General features: G+C 39.0%; 1 protein-coding gene across 2 annotated transcripts in view; it reads left to right on the plus strand.

Annotated features, from left to right (window-relative positions):
* Positions 1 to 1,123: 1,123 nt before the first annotated feature.
* The window catches only part of MRPL17 (mitochondrial ribosomal protein L17), a 127,065-nt gene continuing 106,430 nt past the window's right edge, over positions 1,124 to 21,758 (plus strand). For both annotated transcript variants that reach the window (XM_060399974.1, XM_060399973.1), the window contains exons 1-2: positions 1,124 to 1,178; positions 7,090 to 7,157. In XM_060399974.1, coding sequence (XP_060255957.1) covers positions 1,139 to 1,178; positions 7,090 to 7,157 — 108 coding nt within the window. In that variant the 5' untranslated portion in view covers positions 1,124 to 1,138. The remainder of the gene's footprint in view (positions 1,179 to 7,089; positions 7,158 to 21,758) is intronic.

Genomic DNA, 21,758 nt, shown 5'->3' on the forward strand with positions numbered 1-21,758 from the left:
CAATTGCCCCTTTCCAGTCCTTACGGCTCTGGCTGCCTGTCCCCGGCAGGGGATGGTCTGCAGCCGGCTTTTTCCGTTCCGTCCTTTGTTCTGTGCTCGGTCCTGGCGGTGTCTTCTGTTCCAGCTTTTCGCGTGGTAGCTATCCCACAGTCTGGTTTGCTAGCCCAAGTTAGGTCGTTCTGGTTGCGCGTGGGGCGTTCCTGCCCGATTCTTACAAAGCGCCCTGCCCCCACTTCCCAATGGCGGACGCAGGCGTCTGTGCTGCTTTTCCGCTGGGGGAGTTACTGTTGGGCTTGTAATCTGTTGGTTTTAATTATTTATCTATTTTTCCTTCCTGTTATGTTGCCCTCTGTGTTTCCAAGGCTCGCCACAGACTCGGCAGGGAGAGTGTTTCCTGGTGTTTGGAAACCTCTCTTCTTAAAATTCCCTTCCCGGGACGGGCTTCCCTTCCCGGGACCGAGCTCCCTCCCCACCTCCTTTGTCTCCTTTTTCGTCTTTTATATTTTGTCCTACCTGTTTTTGAAGACAATGGTCTGCTTTTCTGGTTGCCTGATGTCCTCTGCCAGCCTACAGAAGTTGTTTTGTGGAGTTTGCTCGGCGTTGAAATGTTCTTTTGAGGAATTTGTGAGGGAGAACGTGATCTTCCCGTCCTATTCCTCCGCCATCTTTCCCCTATTAAGCAGTATTTTATTGTATAGCATATTTTGTTTAGCTATTGGATTAGCCATAAAATTCATTCAGGGGATGTTACACAAAACCCAAAAGAACTTTTTGGCCAACCCAGTATCTACCTATTTATGGACATTTTGAGTAGTTCCAGTTTTTAACTATTATGCAAAAATCTACTATGAACATCTATACACAAATCATTGTGTGGAGGAAATTTTTAATTCTCTGGGATAGATATCTAGAAGTGAAATATCTGAGTCGTATGGTGTGTGCGTGTTTCACAAGAGCCTAACAAGTTTCTGAAACGGTTATTACCAACAGTGAGGCATGTTCTAGCTGCTCTACATCCTCTCTGACACTTGATATTGTCAGTCTTCTTAATTTTAGCCTTTCTAATGAGTTTGTTCTGTTTCCCCACTGCAGTTTTAATCTGAATTTCCCTAATGACTGATGCTGTGACCATCTTTTCATGCACTTACTGACCACTCTATCTTCTTTTATGAAATTAGGTATTTAAACACTTTGCCCTGTTCTTACTGCATTCTCCTACATATTATTGAACTGTAAGTCTTTATATAATTTGGATACCAGTTTTTTGTCAGATAGATTCATTGAAAATATTTTCTTCCATTCTTTTTAGACCTTTAATTGTCTTAATATAATTTTTAGAGAGCCAAATTTTTCATTTTGATTGTCTAACTGATCAGTTTTTTTATGGCTCATGACTTTAGTGTCCTAAGAAAGTTTTGCCCACTGCAAGGCCATGAATATTAATGTCTTTCACTCTTCTTTCATCCAGTAGTTTAATAGGTTAATTTTTACATTTAAGGGTTGGTCTATTTTGAGTTATTTTGAGTGTGGTGTGATGAGCTATTTGGGTGTGGTATAAAGCAGGCTCAATGATTAGGTTTTTTCCACATGGATATCCAATTGTCCCAGCACCATTTGTTGAATAGATTTTCCATTCTTCTTTGCAAATCAGTGTAAGATATATGCATATGTGTATTTCTAGATCCTCTGTACTCCTCCATTTCTGTTGACCTATATCTGTCATCATTAATACCATCTTGTTCTTGGTAGCAGTATGTAAGTCTTAAAATGAGACAATGTAATGATCTCTTTCTTTTCATGTACAAACCCAAACCGCATATACATGTGCAATTTCCTTAGGACAAAAAAGTCCAAGAAATTGCTATTTCTCAGAGAAGATATCTTGAGTTTGAATAGCTCAAAGCTTCTTGACAATCTCAGCAAGTTGGAATTAATAGTATTCATGAAATTTAACAAGCTAGAGATCAATATAGATTAGAAAAATGAACAAATATCTGAACTTTTATAACATCTATGTCATCAACAATATCCCTTCTACTGAATTTCTGCTAAATATGGGTTAGAGGCCTATTCTCCACAGTCTTCCTCTTTAGAATCTGAGGTGTGATAGAAAGGAAACTTTGAATTAGGGGATGTCACAGAAGATCTCAGAATACAAGTTATCTGATGTTATTTTTCTGTCACACAGATGTCCACACAATGTTATCTGTGTTTTTCTTAGACAACAGGAAATTAAACAAAGCATTATGCTCTCCTCCTTTTCACAGGGGACAAGTCATTTAATAAAGCCTAAGTTTACCTGCTAGTCTCTGAAAATCACCATTTCCCAGTGGCCTGACCCTTACCCTAAAGAGCTATAAGTCTTTCTCTAGTCCTGTCCAACTGTACCCTCAAATTTGTCTCAGACCAACCATGTTCAGGCTTTTTAGCTCAGGAAACAACAAACAGGTTCTCAGGGGTTTTCCACATAAGGTCTGAGATTATCTGCTTTCTGTTTATGTGACCATGGGAGATTTGAGCCCAATAACCATAAAACATGTGCCTGTGACTTTACCCTGATTAGGAACAACACAGATTAACTTGACAGTCCTCCTGGCATGGAACAAAGACTGCTTTGGTCTCTTCCTGGTCTCTTTGATCCTTCCTCCACTGAGCAATGACTTCTCAAACCATAGGGGAGATCATGCCATGAGATTAGAGTCTCCCAGTGTCTATAGTTAATGAAGTATCCCAAACTGACCACATAAGCATGGCCAGATGGAGTATTAGAACACTGCCCATATTCCAGAACAATCTCTCATACTCTTATCATTAATCTCTCTACTTCCTAACAGTTTACACTAGTCATTACTCAAACTTGTGATATCATAAATTCATTTTGACAGGTATTTATCTTCCTGTATATGGAATCATATTATATGTATTCTTTTGTATTTGCTTGTTTCAAACTTAAATTTGTGTGACTTACCCATATTGTTGTATATCACTATGACATTGTTTTTATTATTGTATGAATATGTCATTTTTAGTTATAACGTGACTGTAAAAGGACATCAGGATTGTTTCCAATTTTTCACTTTTATGAATAGTGGTGCTGTGAACATTCTGGTGGATATGTCTTGATGTGTGTTTAAAAGCAGTTCTACTGGCATATACTTAAGGATGAAAAACTTGACTTATTCCTGTCACTTATTTATATGTACCCATAATTTCTTCTTTCGAAATTTTTTTGGTCAACTTTTGTGATACCAATTGAGATTTCTTTATTTAATTTTATTATTTCATTAGTTAGGATGATGGACAGAGAAACCTGCGGGACACGTACCATGTGGTCACAAAAAGTGGGACATGACTGAAAATGCACACACAGAGAAAGGAATCACCCTTTTACGTCATTACTAACTTTCATTCTTATCTGTCACATTCAGAAATAAATTTTTACCAGCTTGGTACATTTTCAGTCTCTTTACCACCAAACACATACACACACACAGAGCATCCTCACCTATACCACCTCATCCTGTATTGAGCTAACTAGAATTTTTACAGTTTTTATTGAAGTATAGTTGCTTCATAATATTGTGTTAGCTGCTACTGTACAGCAAAGTGAATCAGCTATACAAATACATATATCCTCTCTTTTAGGATTTCCTTCCCATTCAGGTTACCACAGAGCACTGAGTAGTTTCCTGTGCTATACAGTAGGCTCTCATTTGTTATCTATTTTATACATAGTATGTATATATCAGTGCCAACCTCCCAATTCATCCCATCCTCCTTTCCCCCTTGACATCTATATATTTGTTCTCTACAACTATGTCACTATTCCTGCTTTATAAATAAGATCATTTATACCAATCCTTTCAAATTCCACATATGTGCATTAAATATGCTATTTGTTTTTCTTTTTTTGACTTAATTCACTCTGTATAAAAGTCTCTAGGTCCATCCACATCTCTACAAATGACCCAATTTCATTCCTTTTTATGACTGAGTAATATTTCATTGTATATCTGTACCACATCTTTATCCATTTCTCTGTTGATGGACTTTTAGGGTGTTTCCATATCCTGGTTATTGCAAGTGGTGCTGCAGTGAACACATGGGTGCAGGTGTCTTTTTGAAATATGGTTTTCTTTGGGTAATTGCCCAGTGGCATTGCTGGGTCACATTTTAGTTCTATTTTTAGATTTTTAAGGACTATTTACACTGTTCTCCTTAATGGGTGTATCAATTTATATTCCCACCAACAGTTCAAGGGGTTTCCCTTTTCTCCATACCCTCTCAAGCATTCATTGTTGTATGAACTAGATAGAATTTTCATTATAACTGTTTTCAATTTTTACCTTATACAATAAAAATCATTTACACTAGTAGCTTTACTTTTTCCTTTACTAATTTGGTTGACAGATAATCTTAGGATCCAAATCATATTTCTTAAGACTATTAAAAATAGTGCTATAATATCATGTAGCAATACCATGCTGCTACTGGGAACTCTGACATCTGTCTGCTTTCATTAATAACATATCTGTAAATAACCAAGATTTTTCATTTGTTTAGTATGCAAACTCCTTACTACCTATTCTACGAATAGGAGAGTATTTCCAGGATATAGAAAACAGAGTGTTTCTGTTGTTGCTAACTTCATACAACATTTGATCCAAATTTTCATTATGGACAATCAGGCCTACTACAGCTCTGGGGAATATTCTATTTTATTTCTTTGATAATTTCTGAAATTATCAGAAATTTCAGGTAATTTTTCTGACCATATTAGACTCAGTCACATGTCAGCAGCGTTTCTGGATCTAGCCTACCTGTCTCCTTAAAAAGCTTTGTACCTCTGCACAGGCCTTTCCATTTCTCTATCCTTTGAAGTTAAAGACTTAAAAAATTTAACTCGGTTGAACATTCTAGCACAGTAGTTGAATTTTCATGTGTATTCATTCAAATACTGAGACAGAAAGAGTGCCTCCACTGGAAATTAAGAAGTAAAGAGAGTAAAATGATACATCATCATGTTCAGGCCAACAGAAATGGCAAATTTATTTTTTACACTCCCACCCTTTCTCCGCTAAAAATGTTTTCTTAGAATAGAGTTTTATTCAATATGTGATTTACCACTTGGCAACATTGTAAAATGAAAGTTGAGGTATTTATAAAAACCATAGTTCCTGACCAAAAAGCTAGACCTTCCATGTCAGATTCTCTGTGAGTGGGGTGGGAATCCACATTTTTAAGATATCCTCAGGCAAACATCAGTCAATATAAAGTCTGAGGACAACTACTTTGAAAGATTAACTCATGTTTTTAACTTTAAATTGGTTCAAAACCAAGTCAAGTTCAATCAGTCAGAAGAGTGAGGATATTACAATCCTTAACACTTGCATTAATTTGCTGCAATTTCTGCCTATTTGAATAGATTCCTGTCTTCTTTAAATCTATCTCTATAATTTGGCATTCAAATAGACCAAAACTATATGCTTCCCTGGTGACTCAAACAGGAGAGAAACTGCCTGAAATGCAGGAGACCTGGGTGTGATCCCTAAGTTTGGAAGACTCCCTGGAGAAGGGAATAGAAACCCACTCCAGTATTCTTATCTGGAGAATTTCAAGGACAGAGGAGCCTGGCAAGTTATAGTCCATGAGGTCACAAAGAGTCAGACATGACTGAGAGAGTAATATTTTCACTTCATTTTCATATGATAAGCAAGGTAGAGAAATCATTGAGAAAATCTTTCCAGCACCACCAAGAATGGGTAAATAATCTACCTCTAGCCCCAAAGTCCTTCCTTGTAGGCAACAGCAAAGTAGACAAGAACTAAAAGAATCTTTTCTTCTCCTCATCCTTGTTCCTGTTACACATATCTCTACTCCTCTTTCATTGACACACCAGTATCAGCTCCGAGGCACATAAAGCTACAAGGAATGACTCATTGACATTGGAAACTATTAGAAAAAGTGCCTTATATACAAGTGTTCAATATACACACTATTTTATATGTATTTTTCTCAGAGAATAAGTCAGTGAAGGACAAAAAGGGTCTTCAACAAAGATATAGTTCTATGACTATTACTAGATCCCTGCTGGAACTGACAAAGGTGATTTTTATGTGACTTCAGTGGATTTCTTCCCAGACACTCTAGTTGGAAGTGGAAAGGAAGGATCCTAGTAAACACCTTAACTGTAAAATTTATTTACTCTTGAGGGAAATACTAGTGTGTTCTGGACCTACACAAACCTAGTAAAGGCCTCTGCATTCATCTTCAGCAGAGATCATTTTGTTAGGTTACAGTAGATACCAAGGATTCAGTCTTTAGCAAGAACTGAATATATGGATTGATTTGCATGTTACACTTTCTGTAGTCAATATAAAATCTTACTTTTACCACGCTGCTTCATGATCAAAGGTTGTGTCCACTGGGGTATAAACCAACGCTCTCAAATCACAGGCAGATCATCTCCTAATGTGGGGATATATCCATAGTGTGTCAGTTCCCTTCAGGGAAAGTCATCTAAAACCTGTATTCTCACACATTCAACTCCTACCCAACACTCAGCACAGTTACTCATGCAGAATGAAGAATGACAGGAGCCTGACAGTGTAACAGGACAGACCAACACCCCACCTTTCCAGTGTCATAGTATCTGTCCAAATCTGAACCAGGCCATCCAGGGCAGACAATCATTGAGAAGTCTACTCTCCTCCCTATGTGTCTTTGTCTGTGCCCTCAAACTGACAGCTCTGAGAATTCTAGGTCAGTAGGCTTCGTCTTAAAGTCTTAGAAGGAAAAAGCAGCAAGAGCTACTGTCCTACATTGTTTTTCCTTCCTAACCTATATGGAGGTCAATGACTATGGGATTTCAAATGCTTAAGAGGCCTTCTTTGGGTTACATTCTCCAACATCTCCTAAAGAAAAGCATCTCCCCATTTTGAGACAACAAGAAAATAATAGAATTGCTAAAACAGTAGCAGAAGAGACACACAGCATCTCCATTAATTTGAGTCTATACCAAAATGTTGAAAGTTATTTTCCATGTTGCAGCAATTTCCATAACTAATATTCCCTGTTATCTCATGGCAGAAGCTTCAGGAGATGGGAAGCCACTTCTGAAAGAACCTGCAGGATCAGCCTTCCTGACTGCAGTTGTGGTATGTAGTTTCTAGTTAAAGTAAAAATCAAACAAACAAAAAACAAACCTTGGCCTTAATTTAGACCCTTAAGTCTTGATCTTTCCATTCATTTCCCAAATGTATGTAAGCTTCCCAATCTTTATTGGACTTGACTAATTATCATTAAGCCCTATATTTATTCTCCTTGGAGTGGTGGGTCTGACATTCTACTTTCAGTCTTCATGGTCTCCTGGAGATTGGAACCTGCTTCTACCTTGGGGAGCTTCTCTTCTTCCTACATTTCCGTTCTTGGTCCCATAGGATCCTCTAGTCCTTGGGCTTTATCCATCCCATTCAAACAGCCTTTGTCTCTTTTCATGATGTTTTCCCTGATACACTTGCCACTTTTCAGGTTACTTTAGTTCATAGGCCAATCTTAACTGAATATCATCTCTTAAAATTTGCCTCTACCACCTGGAATAGGTATAGACACCAAATGAATTCCATGTACACAATAGCTCAGTTATAATCCTAAGCCACCTAAACTCCAAGCCCTGTTCATCAACTAAGAGGATATCTTGAAGGTTATATGTATCTCAATATAACAGCCATCTTACTTGTTTGGATGGCATACACTCCCTGGGCTATGCTTCTCTCTTAATTCCTTTCTAATCTCTACCTTGATGAACTGAAAAATTGCCTAGAACCTAATCTGCATATGTATTCCTTCCAAGTTCTCTGGTTTAGGTCTTCAAGTCTCCACTAATAGTTCCTCTCTCCAGATTTTCCAAAACTATGAAGCATCCTCTTATAAGTCAGAGAATCTGATTCTCCCTTGGCTGCTGCCAAGTCACTTCAGTCATGTCCGACTCTGTGCGACCCCAGAGATGGCAGCTCACCAGGTTCCCCCGTCCCTGGGATTCTCCAGGCAAGAGTACTGGAGTGGGGTTCCATTTCCTTTTCCAGTGCATAAAAGTGAAAAGTGAAAGTGAAGTCACTCAGTCGTGTCCAACTTCAGCGACCCCATGGACTGCAGCCAACCAGGCTCCTCCGTCCATGGGGTTTTCCAGGCAAAAGTACTCGAGTAGGGTGCTGTTGCCTTCTCCACTCCTTTGGCTAGGTGGTGGCAAACTCCTTTAAATCCTCCTCCCCTTCAGTGGGATTTACTTCATTGAGTAACACATCCCTCTGGGCACTGAGATTATGGTGCCAACAGAGACTTTTGAACAATTGAAAGACAGGAGGTGTTAACATTTATTGAGCTCTTCATTTCAGTTCAGTTCAGTTCAGTTGCTCAGTCATGTCCGACTCTTTGCGACCCCATGAATCGCAGCACAACAGGCCTCCCTGTCCATCACCAACTCCCGGAGTTAACTCAGACTCACATCCATCGAGTCGGTGATACCATGCAGCCATCTCATCCTGGGTCGTCCCCTTCTCCTCCTGCCTCCAATCCCTCCCAGCATCAGAGTCTTTTCCAATGAGTCAACTCTTCACATGAGGTGGCAAAGTACTTGAGTTTCAGCTTTAGCATCATTCCTTCCAAAGAAATCCCAGGACTGATCTCCTTCAGAATGGACTGGTTGGATTTCCTTGCAGTCCAAGGGACTCTCAAGAGTCTTCTCCAACACCACAGTTCAAAAGCATCAATTCTTCGGCACTCAGCCTTCTTCACAGTCCAACTCTCACATCCATACATGACCACTGGAAAAACCATAGCCTTGACTAGACGGACCTCAGTGGGCCAAGTAATGTCTCTGTTTTCAATATGCTATCTAGGTTGGTCATAACTTTTCTTCCAAGGAGTAAGCGTCTTTTAATTTCACTGAGCTCTTAGTATATGTCAAATACTGGACGGAGGACTTCACATACTTTACCGCTTGGCACGCAATGAGGGTAGCTCCATGATTCAAGGCCTACCTAATGACCTCCCTTTGCTGCTAAACAATGGAATGTGGCATAGATGAAGGAATTTTCATATAAAATTAAGGTCCCAAATCAGTTGATTTTGCTTTAACCAAAAGGAAGATTATCCTGGAAAGGCTCAACTTAATCAGGCAGAAGGCCTTAAAAAGAGACTCAGCCCTTCTTTAGAAATAATTTTCCCTCCTGATGACTTACAGAAGTAAGCTATCATGTTGAAGGAAGGCCTGTGGAAAAGGTAATGTGGCCAGGAACTGTGAACAGTCCTAAAATCACAAGAAAATTAATTCTGTTAATATGTATAAGCTGAGAGCAGCTTTTCTAGTTGAAACTCTAGATGAAAATACAGCTCAGTCAACACCTGGAGTGCTGCCTTATAAAACCTTGAATACAGCACCCAGCTAAGTCATGCCAGACTCCTGACAGAAATTGCAATATATCTGTGTTTTGAGATACTAAGTTTGCGGTAATCCATCATAAAACAATATAAAAATAATGCAGATTTTGATGCCTAGAAGTGGTACCTAAAAACTTGGAAAATAACTTGGAAATCAGTCAAGTGAGCAGAGACTAGAAGAACTTTGAAAGAAAGCCTATATGTTTTCAACAGTCTATTGGTAGAAATCTAATCTTTAAGTATGCCTCAGTGAGAGTTCAGAAGAAATTGAGGAACATGTTATTAGAAACAGAAGGAGGAAGATTCTTGCTACAAAGTGATAAAAAGCTTTGCAAAATTATATCCTGGAGTTATGTTCAAGAAAATACTTAAAAGCTGGTTTTATACTTAGGGAGACTTCCAAGTAAAGGGTTAAAAGTGACTCTTGAATTCGTTTTTTCTATTTATGATAATATGTGAGAGAAGAATGATAAATTGAGGAAAGAACTGTTAAATAAAATGAAATCAAGACTTATGATTTTGAAATTTCTCACCATCTGTAAGAATTAAAATATTCACAGTCTTCATCTGTTTAGTATGACTGTACAACTTTTCCCTAAAGCGTCAGAAAGATTAAAAGGGGAAAGAATTAGGCACAAAAATAGGCCTTACTATTGTTTTAAGGATAAAGGTTCCCTATAAAACTAGAAAAAAAACTACCATACAACCCAACAGTCCTACTGGTGGGCTATATATACCCTGAGAAAACCATAATTGAAAGGACATCCATACCCCAATGTACACTGCACCACGATTTATAATAGCTAGGACATGGAAGCAAACTAGATATCTATTGACAGGTGAATGGATAGAGAAGCTGTGGTATACATATACAACAGAATATTCCAGAGCCATGAAAAGGAATGCATTTGAGGCAGTTCTAATGAGGTGGATGAACTTAGAGCTTATTATACAGAATGAAGTAAGTCAGAAAGATAAAAACAAATATGATATATTAACACATATATATGGAACTTAGAAAGACAGTATTGATGAACCTATTTAAAGGGCAACAATGGAAACAATCCTAAAAGATGATGCTGTGAAAGGGCTGTACTCAATATGCAAGCAAATTTGGAAAATACAGCAGTGGCCACAGGACTGGAAAAGGTCAGTTTTCATTCCAATCCTAAAGAAAGGTAGTTCCAAAGAATGCTCAAACTAACACACAGTTGCACTCATCCCACATGCTAGCAAAGTGATGCTCAAAATTCTCCAAGCTAGGCTTCAACAGTACATGAACCATCATTCCAGATGTTAAAGCTGGTTTTAGAAAAGGCAGAGGGACCAGAGATCAAATCGCCAACATCCACTGGATCATCAATAAAACCAAGATAGTTTCAGAAAAACATCTACATCTGCTTAGAGACTATGCCAAAGCCTTTGACTCTGTGGATGACAACAAACTGTGGAAAATTCTGAAAGAAATGGGAATACCAGACCACCTGACCTGCCTCCTGAGAAATCTGTATGCAGGTCAAGAAGCATCATTTAGAACCGGACATTGACAATGGACTGGTTCAAAATTGGCAAAAGAGTATGTCAAGGCTGTATATTGTTGCCATGCTTATTTAACTTATATGCAGAGTACATCATGCGAAATGACAGGCTGGATGAAGCACAAGCTGGGTCAAGATTGCCGGGAGAAATATCATAACCTCAGATATGCATATGACATCATCCTTATGGCAGAAAGCAAAGAAGAACTAAAGAGCATCTTGATGGAAGTGAAGAGGAGAGTGAAAAACTTGGCTTAAAACTCAACATTAAGCTAGCTAACATCATGGCATCTGGTCCTATCACTTCATGGCAAATAGATGGGGAAACAGTGGAAACAGTGACAGACTTTAATTTTGTGGGGCTCCAAAATCCCTGCAGATGGTGACTGCAGCCATGAAATTAAAAGACGCTTATTCCTTGGAAGAAAAGTTATGACCAACCTAGACAGCATATTAAAAAACAGAGACATTACTTTGCCAACAAAAGTCCATCTAGTCAAAGCTATGGTTTTCCAGTAGTAATGTATGGATGTGAGAGTTGGATTATCAAGAAAGCTGAGCACTGAAGAATTGATGTTTTGAATTGTTGTGTTGGAGAAGACTCCTGAGAGTCCCTTGGCCTACAAGGAGATGAAACCAGTCCATCCTAAAGGAAACCAGTCCTGAATATTCATTAGAAGGACTAATGCTGAAGCTGAAACTCCAACACTTTGGCCACCTGATGCGAAGAACTGATTCCTCGGAAAAGACCCAGAAAAAGACCCAGATGCTGGGAAAGATTGAAGGCGGGAGGAGAAGGGGACGACAGAGGACGCGATGGTTGGATAACATCACCAACTCAATGGACATGAGTTTGAGTAAGCTCCGGGAGTTAGTGATGGACAGGGACGCCTGGCGTTTTGCAGTCCATGGGGTTGCAGAGTCAGACACATCTGAGCAACTGTACTGAACTGAATGGAAACACAGACATAGAGAATAGATTTGCGGACACAATAGGGGAAGGAGAGGTTGAGATGAATTCAGAGAGTATCATGGAAACACACATTACAATATGTAAAATAGATAGCCAGTGGGAATTTGCTATATGAAGCAGGGAGCTCAACCCAGTGCTATGTGACAGCCTAGAGGGGCGGGATGGTAGGTTGGAGGGAGGTTCAAGAGGGAGGAGACCTGTGTATACTTGGCTGATTCATGTTGATATATGGCAGAAACCAACACAATACTGTAAAGCAATTATCCTCCAATTAAAAATAATAAAGAAATAAATAAAAATCATTTTAACTACATCCTCCCAAAAAAAGAGGATAAGGATTGCGTCACAGATATCAACCAAACTAGAAGTCCTCTAGTGAGCTTATGGGTACTATTTCCTACTATTTCAGCAGGAGGGCAAAGCTTAGTAGGGTTTCTCTGGCAAAGGGAAATCCTTTGTGTGCCCATTTAACATAAGCTTATCATTATCTAAAAATTGTAACAATTTTTGGCTTCCCTGGTGACTCAGAGGTTAAAGTGTTTTCCTCCAATGTGAGAAACCTGGGTTCAATCCTTGGGTCGGGAAGATCCCCTGGAGAAGGAATTGGCAACCCGCTCCAGTATTCTTGCCTGGAGAATCCCATGGACAGAGGAGCTTGGTAGGCTATAATCCACGGGGTCACAAAGAGTCGGACACGACTGAGTGACTTCACTTTCACTTTATCATTATCTATAAATGTGGCTTTTGCCTAGAGGAGTGAATCCCACTGACATTTACAGAAGATCCACAAAGTTCTTGAGAAAATCTGTTCAGCAGAAACACTACTAAGCTGAGGTTGGAGAGAGTGTCTGTTTATGTCTGTCAGATATAGCTGGTTTAGAGTATTGTTCAATTCCCCTATTTGCTACTGGTCTTCTAACTGTTTCTGCATATGGGAAGTACAACATTGAAATCTCCTACTACTATTTTAGAACTGTATATTTCTGCTTTCACTTCTCAATTTTTGCCTCCTATGTGTTAGAGTTCTATTGTTAGGTTCCTAGGTTTATGTCTTCCTGATGGGTTCACATTTTAATCAATATTTAGTGTTCCTCCTTGCCTCTTGTAACAATTTTCAACTGAGTCTAACTTATCTGATCTTAGCACTGATATCTCAGTTCTCTTTTAGTAACTATTTACCTGGAATGTCCTTTTCCATTCTTTTACTTTTGACCTATTTGTCTTGGATATAAAATGAGTCTTTTCTAGACAGCATATAATAGCATTTTGCTTTTTAATCTATTCTGAGACTATTTACTTTCTAATAGAAGAGTCTAATCCATTTATAATTACTGATAATGAACATTTATTTCTGCAATTTTGCTTTGCCTTTCATATGTTTCATATCTGGTTTGTTCCTAAATGTCACCATTAACTGCCTTCTTTTTTGTTTGTATTTTTGTAGTGTATGATTTTGATTCCTTTCTAATTTATTTTTCTGCATATTTAAAAGTTATTTTAGCCTTGGTTGTGCTGGAGCTTACAATTAACCTCACAAACATGTAACAATCTATTTTGAGAATATCATATGAACTTCCATAGGAATGTAAAGATTCTGATCCTTCATTGCTCCATCCCTCTCCCCTTTATGTTATTGTGTCACAAATTACATCTTTCTACTTTGTGTGCCCATTTAACATAGGCTTATCATTATCATTTTATGATTTGTCTTTTTGATCAAACTGGGAAAGGAAAAGGAGTCACAAATGAAAAATACACTATTACTGGCTTATAGATTCCTTTACCTGTGTTATTTCTTCACGTGGCTTCAAAGGACACTTACTGTCTAGTGTCCTTTCATTTCCTCCTGAAGGACTCTTTTTAGCATTTCCTATAGGACACATCTAGCATCACCAACTCAATGAAGATGGATTTGAGCAAACTCCAGGAAATAGTGAAGGACACGGAAGCCTGAAAGGCCGCAGTCCACAGGGTCACAAAGACTCGGACACAACTCAGTGAGTGAACAAACAGGACACATCTACTAGTGATGAATTCCCTCAGCATTTGTTAATCTGGGAATGTCTTAACATCTCCTATATTTTTGAATGATAGTTTTGCCAGGTATACAGTTATGGGCTTTGTCTTTCTTTAGGTGCTTTAAATATGTCATCTCACTGCCTTCTGGCCTCCATGGTTTCTGCTAAGATGTCCAGTCTTTTTCTTAATGAAATAGGACATTCAGTTCTCTTTTGCTGCTTTCAAGGTTTTTCCTTTGTCTCTGACCCTTAAAAATTTTATTAGAACATGTCTCAGTGTGGATCTCTTGTGTTTTTCCTTTCTAAAATTCACTGAGCTTCTTGAGTGTGTAGATTCATGTATTTAATCAAAGTATGACTTGTTGGTCATAGTTTCTTCAAAATTCTTTACATCCCTTTCTCTCTATTCTCTCCTTAATGAAACTTGCATTATTTGATGTTCTGTTATTGACGGTGTCTCACAGATCTCATAGGCTCTCTTCATTTTCGTTCATTCCCTTGTCTTTAGGTTCCTCAGACTGGATAATTTTAAATGACGTGTTTTCAAGTTCTCTGATTTTCCACTGACTGCTCAAATCTGATGTTGAAATTCTTAGTGAATTCATTTCCGGTATTGTAATTTTTAACCTAGAATTAGTTTGGTCCCTTTTCATAAAATGCATCTCTTTAGAGGTGTACACTGTTTGAGGAATATCATTCCCCTGGAGTTATACAATTTTTGTCCATGATTTCCTTTACTATTTTGAGCATATTTAAGCCACTTGAATTAAAGGCCTTTCTGAGTAACTTCTATGACTTGATTACTCATAGTTTCTATTAATTTTTCTATGAATGGGTTTTATTTTATTTCTTTGCAAGTTTTTAACATTTTTTGTGGAAAGCTGAACATTTTGTATTTTAGAATAAGATAACTCTTGAAATCATAACCTTTCTCACGCTCAGGGCTTGTTTTCGTTGGTTCCTGTGGGTTTTGGCTATATGTCTAGCACTTTTCTACCTTTTTCTGTAAAAATATTAGTGGTATGTGCTCTCAGAAATGTGTCCTTTATCTTATGATAAGTTTATGCATTGTTTGAGTTTTTTTGCCTGGAGACAAAACAAAAACATACCCAAACAAACAACAGCAAGGAAAAAAACACCTCTTTGCATACTGGCTCAGTGTTCAGCATGCCTTCAATGCTTTGTTGTTCAGTCACTCAGTCATGTCCACCTCTTTGCGACCCCATGGACAGCAGGACGCGAGGCTTTCCTGTCCATCACCATCTCCCAGAGCTTGCTCAAACTCATGTCCATTGAGTTGGTGATGCCATCCAACCATCTCGTCCTCTGTCGTCCCCTTCTCCTTCTGCCTTCAATCCTTCCCAGAATCAGGGTCTTTTCTAATGAGTCAGCTCTTCGCATTAGATGGCCCAAGTATTGGAGCTTCAGCTTCAGCATCAGTCCTTCTAATGAATGTTCAGGATTGATTTCCTTTAGGATGGACTGGTTGGATCTCCTTGCAGTGCAAGGAACGCTCAAGAGTCTTCTCAAACACCACAGTTCAAAAGCATAAATTCTTTGGAGTTCATCCTTCTTTACGGTCCGACTCTCACACCCATTCTTTGACATTCCTTTTCTTTGGGATTGGAATGAAAACTGACCTTTTCCAGTCCTGTGGCCTCTGCTGAGTTTTCCAAATTTGCTGGCATATTGAGTGCAGCACTTTAACAGCATCATCTTTTAGGATTTCAAACAGCTCAACTGGAACTCCATCACCTCCACTAGCTTCGTTCACAGTGATGCTTCATTCACAGTGATCCTTCCTAACGCCCGCTTGACTTCTCATTCCAGGATATCTGGCTCTAGGTAAGTGATCACACCATCGTGATTATCTGGGTCATGATGATCTTTTTAGTATAGTTCTTCTGTGTATTCTTGACACTTCTTCTTAACATCTTCTGCTTCTTTTAGGTCCATACCATTTCTATTCTTTATTGTGTCCATCTTGACTCCAGCTTGTGCTTCATGCAGCCCGGCATTTTGCATGATGTACTCTGCATGTAAGTTAAATAAGCAAGGTGACAATATACAGCCTTGACATACTCCTTTCCCAGTTAGGAACCAGTCCATTGTTCCATGACCAGTTCTAACTGGTCATTGCTCCATGACTAGTTCTTGACTTGCATACAAGTTTCTTAGGAGATAGGTAAGACGGTCTAGTATTCCCAATGCTTTAAGAGTTTTCCAGTTTTTGCAATTCATGCAAAGGCTTTAGTGTAGTCAGTGAAGCAGAAGTAGCTATTTTTCTGGAATTCTCTTGCTTTTTCATGCCCCAACAGATCTTGGCAATTTGATTTCTGTTTCTTGTGCCTTTTCTAAATCCTTCAATGCTTAACCAGGCCCTTTACAATTCTGCCTTAGCCTTTAGTTTCTGCTTCTCTTGAAACTAAAGATCATTTAGAGATATAAATCCTACACATAGGGAACTTTTTACTGTTCCACTTCCCCACAGAATGTCTCTTCTCAATCTTTCTTGCCAAGTTTTCAACATGTCTATGGTTTACCTCACCTTAACATCTCTCCCAAGATAGGAGGGGTTGTCTATTTACCTTTCTTGTTTGCAAGGAATGCCCTCCACTTGGCTGCATTCTGATGGAGCTGTGTGCTGCCCAAAGCAAAAGCCAACTGCCTTTCTTCAGTCTTTCAAATAATCCCCAGAGGGCTCCAAGTAGACAAACACAATCTTTGAGATCGGGGTCTGCTCCTTTCCTTTTGAAAGCAGGGACAAAGGTCTCAGAATGGGAATGTGGCCTATAACTTCATGACTCTCAAGCAAGGGAGGAAGGTGGCCCAAAGGCAAGTAAAAGTGCCACAACACTCCCCTCCCATTTGTAAGTTGCCTTTTCTTGATCAGCACACATAAACCTTTAATTGTTTTCCAGATTTTCAACAAAGTAGATTCTGATGCCTTTTTCCTCGTTTATTATTTCAGTAGAAGGATGGACCCCTGGACTTACTTATCCCTTCATATTTGCAGATGTGTTCCCATGTTATTTACTTTTCATAATGGCTGTGCTTAATAACTTTCTCACAAAATCCTGAACATTTAACGATTTTCTCATAAGACAGTATAGGCTGGTTTCACGATACCATGAAATATGGTCACTGAAGGCATAACAGATGTTTACAGAGGTTTCTGAAAAGGCACTAAGAGGGAATCTATAAGAAAAGTTTCCCAAATCAGTCAAGAATTGAAGGCCTATGACTGAGATCTTATTCCTCCCTGAAAATGCTCTTGTATGCTTTTCTAACCATTTTACCACTTATTCTTGTCCCCTACACATACCCCACTTCTAATCTCAATGAGAATTTCTCACAACATAGACCCTTACCTGCTCTAGCTCTCACTTATCAGAACTGCTGAAGATTTTAGGCTCCTTTCAGCAGGCAACGTAATAAAATATTGCAGTATCATAAGATAAATGCCAGATAATATTCTAAATTAAGCCTTTGTAGAGGAAAATGTATGAACCAAAATTTTATAGGCTGCGTTATCATTTTAAACATTATAGTTATAACTAGAGTCATAGGATATAAAAACAGTACTGAAATGTTTATTTCTAAACTAAACTTCTGTTGCAAGAATGAAGTTGAGACACAGTCTATAGTACATGACAATATTTCCTTATATGGAAAAGTTTTCTATCCTTGCCAAGGCATTGCTAAATTTAAAAAAAAAAAAAAGAAGAAGAAAAACTATTGTTTCTGGAAAATGAGAGAAAGAAATAAAACTGAAAGTATTTCCACAGCAGTGGGTAGAAGCAAAGGAGGGGCTCACCTTGACAGCTGGGTGATGAATAGGCTCAAACTCATGTCCATCGAGTTGGTGATGCCATCCAACCATCTCAGCCTCTGTCGTCCCCTTCTCCTCCTGTCTTTAGTCTTTCCCAGCATCAGGCTCTTTTCCAAGGAGTCAGTTCTTTGCATCAGGTGGCCAAGTACTGGAGCTTCAGCTTCAGCATCAGTACTTCCAATGAATATTCAGGACTGATTTCCTTTAGGACAGACTGGTTTGATCTTCCTGCAGTTCAAGGGACTCTCAAGAGTCTTCTCCAACACCACAGTTCAAAAGCATAAATTCTTTGGTGCTCAGCTTTCTTGAGCTGAGCTTGAGTCCAGCTCTCACATCCATACATGACTACTGGACAAACCATAGCTTTGACTAGATGGACCTTTGTTGGCAAAGTAATGTCACTGCTTTTTAATGTGCTATCTGAGTTGGTCATAGGTTTTCTTCTAAGGAGCAAGTGTCTTTTAATTTCATGGCTGCAGTCACCATCTGCAGTGATTTTGGAGCCCAAAAATATAAAGTCTGTCACTGTTTCCATTTTTCTCCATCTATATCCATGAAGTGATGGGACCAGATGCTGTGATTTTAGTTTTTGGAATGTTGAGTTTTAAACCAGCTTTTTCACTCACCTCTTTCATCTTCATCAAGAGACTCTTTAGTTCCTCTTTGTTTTCTGCCATAAGGGTGGTGTTATCTGCACATCTGAGGCTATTCATATTTTCCCAACAATCTTGATTCCAGCTTGTGCTTCATCCAGCCCATCATTTCACATGACGTACTCTGCACATAAGTTAAATAATCAGGGTTACAATATACAGCCTTGACATACTCCTTTCCCGATTTGTAACCAGTTCGTTGTTCCACATCTGGTTCTAGCTGTTGCTTTTGACCTGTGTACAGATTTCTTAGGAGGCACGTAAGGTGGTCTGGTATTCCTATCTCTAAAAGAATTTTCCACAGCTTGTTGCGATCTACAGAGTCAAAGGCTTTGGCATAATCAATAAGGCAGACGTAGATGTTTTTCTGGAATTCTCTTGCTTTTTCTTTGATTCAACCAATGTTGGCAATTTGATCTCTGGTTCCTCTGCCTTTTCTAAATCCAGCTTGAACATCTGGAAGGTCTCAGTTCATATACTGTTATAGCCTAGCTTGGAAAATTTTGAGCATTTCTTTGCTAGCGTGTCAGATGAGTGCAATTGTGTGGTAGCTTGAACATTCTTTGGCATTGACTTTCTTTGGGATTGGAATAAAAACTGATCTTTTCCAGTCCTATGGCCACTGCTTTTTCCAAATTTGCTGGCACATTGAGTGCAGCACTTCAATAGCACCATCTTTTAGGATTTGAAATAGTTCAATTGGAATTTCATCACCTCCACTAGTTGTGTTTGCAGTGATGCTTCCTAAGGCCTACTTGACTTCGCACTCCAAGATGTCTGGCTCTAGGTGAGTGATCACAACATCATGGTTATCTGGGTAATGAAGTTTTTTTTGTATAGTTCTTCTGTGTATTCCTGTCAGCTCTTCTCAATATTTTCAGCTTCTGTTAGGTCCATTCCGTTTCTGTCCTTTATTGTGCCTATCTTTGCATGAAATGCTCCCTTGTATCTCTAATTTTCTTGAAGAGATCTCTAGTCTTTCCCATTCTATTGTTTTCCTCTATTTCTTTGCCCTGCTCACTTAGGAAGGCTTTCTGATCTCTCCTTGCTGTTCTTTGGAACTCTGCATTCAAATGGGTATATCTTTCCTTTTCTCCTCTACCTTTGGCTTCTCTTCTTTTCTCAGGTATTTGTATGGCCTCCTCAGACAACAATTTTGCCTTTTTGCATTTTTATTCCTTGGGGATGGTCTTGATCACTGCCTTCTGTACAATATCACAAACCTCTGTCCATAGTTCTCAGGCACTCTATCAGAGATAATCCCTTGAATCTATTTGTCACTTCCACTGTATAATCATAAGGGATTTGATTTAGGTCATAAGTGTTATGTCAGATGGTGGCAAATGCTAAGAAGAAAAAATATAGAAAAATAAAGAAGGTAATGAGTTCTGGGCATACAAGACTGCTATTTAATATAGGGTCATCAGAAAACACTTTCCCAGGTACAGTGAAATATGACCAGAATTCTGAAGAAAGGGATGGAAAGAAAAAAAAATTTTTTTCAGACTTAGCAAGAGCAGACTCCAAAGATGTAAGCAGGTGAGGTCTAACAAAGAAGCCAATATAGTTGTAGCACCAAAAAAAAAAAACGAGCATTTTTTGTGCTTGTCAGAAAGGAAACTGATATAAGGGCTTTTGGGACATTGTAGGACTTGCTACTTTTGCTAAGAGAGAGGTGGGAATCTCTTGGAGATTTCTAAGCAGAGGAATGACATCTTACTTTCGATTTAAAAGGGTCATTCTCCTATCAAAATGTTCATACTGTGTGAATAGACAGAGAAGATGAGGTAAAGTACAATGACAATGACAATTCAGGGGAATAAGTTAGAAGACTATTGCAACAATTCAGGAAAGAGATGATAACAGCCTGTATTAGGATAGCGCTTAGTGCTACACATGGTCTGTGGCCTAATCCAGGATATATTTTAATAGTAGAACCAACAAGATTTGCTTGAATTGAATAGATATCCCAGTATGCCAACATGTCTGGGATAATTAGTTTGAGGGTTCAAAAATATTCCCCTAAAGTGGTATCCCAAATTACATCAACTCCAAGTCTGTATTCGACCAAATTAGCCAAAATCCTGGATCTGCTTCCCCCACATATCTGACCCCAAACCTGAGGGATACCTTTAGTAATTAGTCATCTCTTCTAAAGTTTTCAATATTCATGAGTAGTGCTAGAATGCAACTGAATCATTTTCAGAGCCAGCAAAATCCACGACTGCTCCCATATTACTGGGGGTTCTTCCCTAAGTTTATTCTTACCACTTCCATGGTGGACACTCTAAATTAAGCTTCTGACATGATTTCCCTTTCCATTCTTCCTGGCTATTCTGAAAATCCCTCAGGTTCTTCTGAAACGGGGGCCACCCTATATCCCCAACGACTGTAAATTTCCTACATATGCTCTTCTTGATTCACATTGATGTATATTTACCCTAGATTCTAAAGTATTCAATATGATCAATTATAAAACCTATCTGAATGTCTAGAAAGGCATAGTAAGTTCTCCCCTTGGCTTGGTGGTAGAAGATTCCTTGAATTCCATCTTCTGTTTCACATAGTGTGAAAGTGAATGTTAGTCGCTCAGTCATGTCCAACTCTTTGCAACCCCATGGACTGTAGCCTGCCAGGCTCCTTTGTCCATGGAATTCTCCAGGTAGGAATACTGGTGTAGGTAGCCTTTCCCTTCTCCAGGGATCTTCCTGACCCAGGGCTCGAACCCAGGGCTTTTGCCCTGCACGTGGATGCTTTACTGTCTGAGACAGCTTCAGTTTTGCACAATCAGTTTCAGTATCTCCGTCTGAGGCTGAGATGGAGTTTACACTGGAGATTCCTTTAGGCAGAACTTGAATGGGAAGAAGAGATGGAAAGAATTAATATTCTGAGCCCCTACCTCAGGCTAAGCCCTGGAATTCTCATTTCATCAACACAATGAAAAGTAGCAAGAAGAAATGTTACTGAACGTTTATAAACTTGAGTAAAGCCAATCTACTGACAAAAAGTTTTGGTGAAGGAAAGTGCAAGTGAAAGTCATTCGGTCCTATCCTACTCTTTGTGAATATACCCATGAACTATACAGTCCATAGAATTCTCTAGGCCAGAATACTGGAGTGGGTAGCCATTCATTTCTCCAGGGGATCTTCCTGACCCAGGTATCGAACCGGGGTCTCCCTACATTGCAGGCAGATTCCTCACCAGCTGAGCTACAGAACATGCTGCATTTATTACAGGGCCATACAAGGAGTCATACGGGCTCAAACGGTCCAGATTCCCCAGTAGATTTCAGAAAAGGCTTTTTTT

Source organism: Ovis aries, chromosome 15 (assembly GCF_016772045.2).
Source record: "Ovis aries strain OAR_USU_Benz2616 breed Rambouillet chromosome 15, ARS-UI_Ramb_v3.0, whole genome shotgun sequence".
Lineage (NCBI taxonomy): Eukaryota > Metazoa > Chordata > Mammalia > Artiodactyla > Bovidae > Ovis > Ovis aries.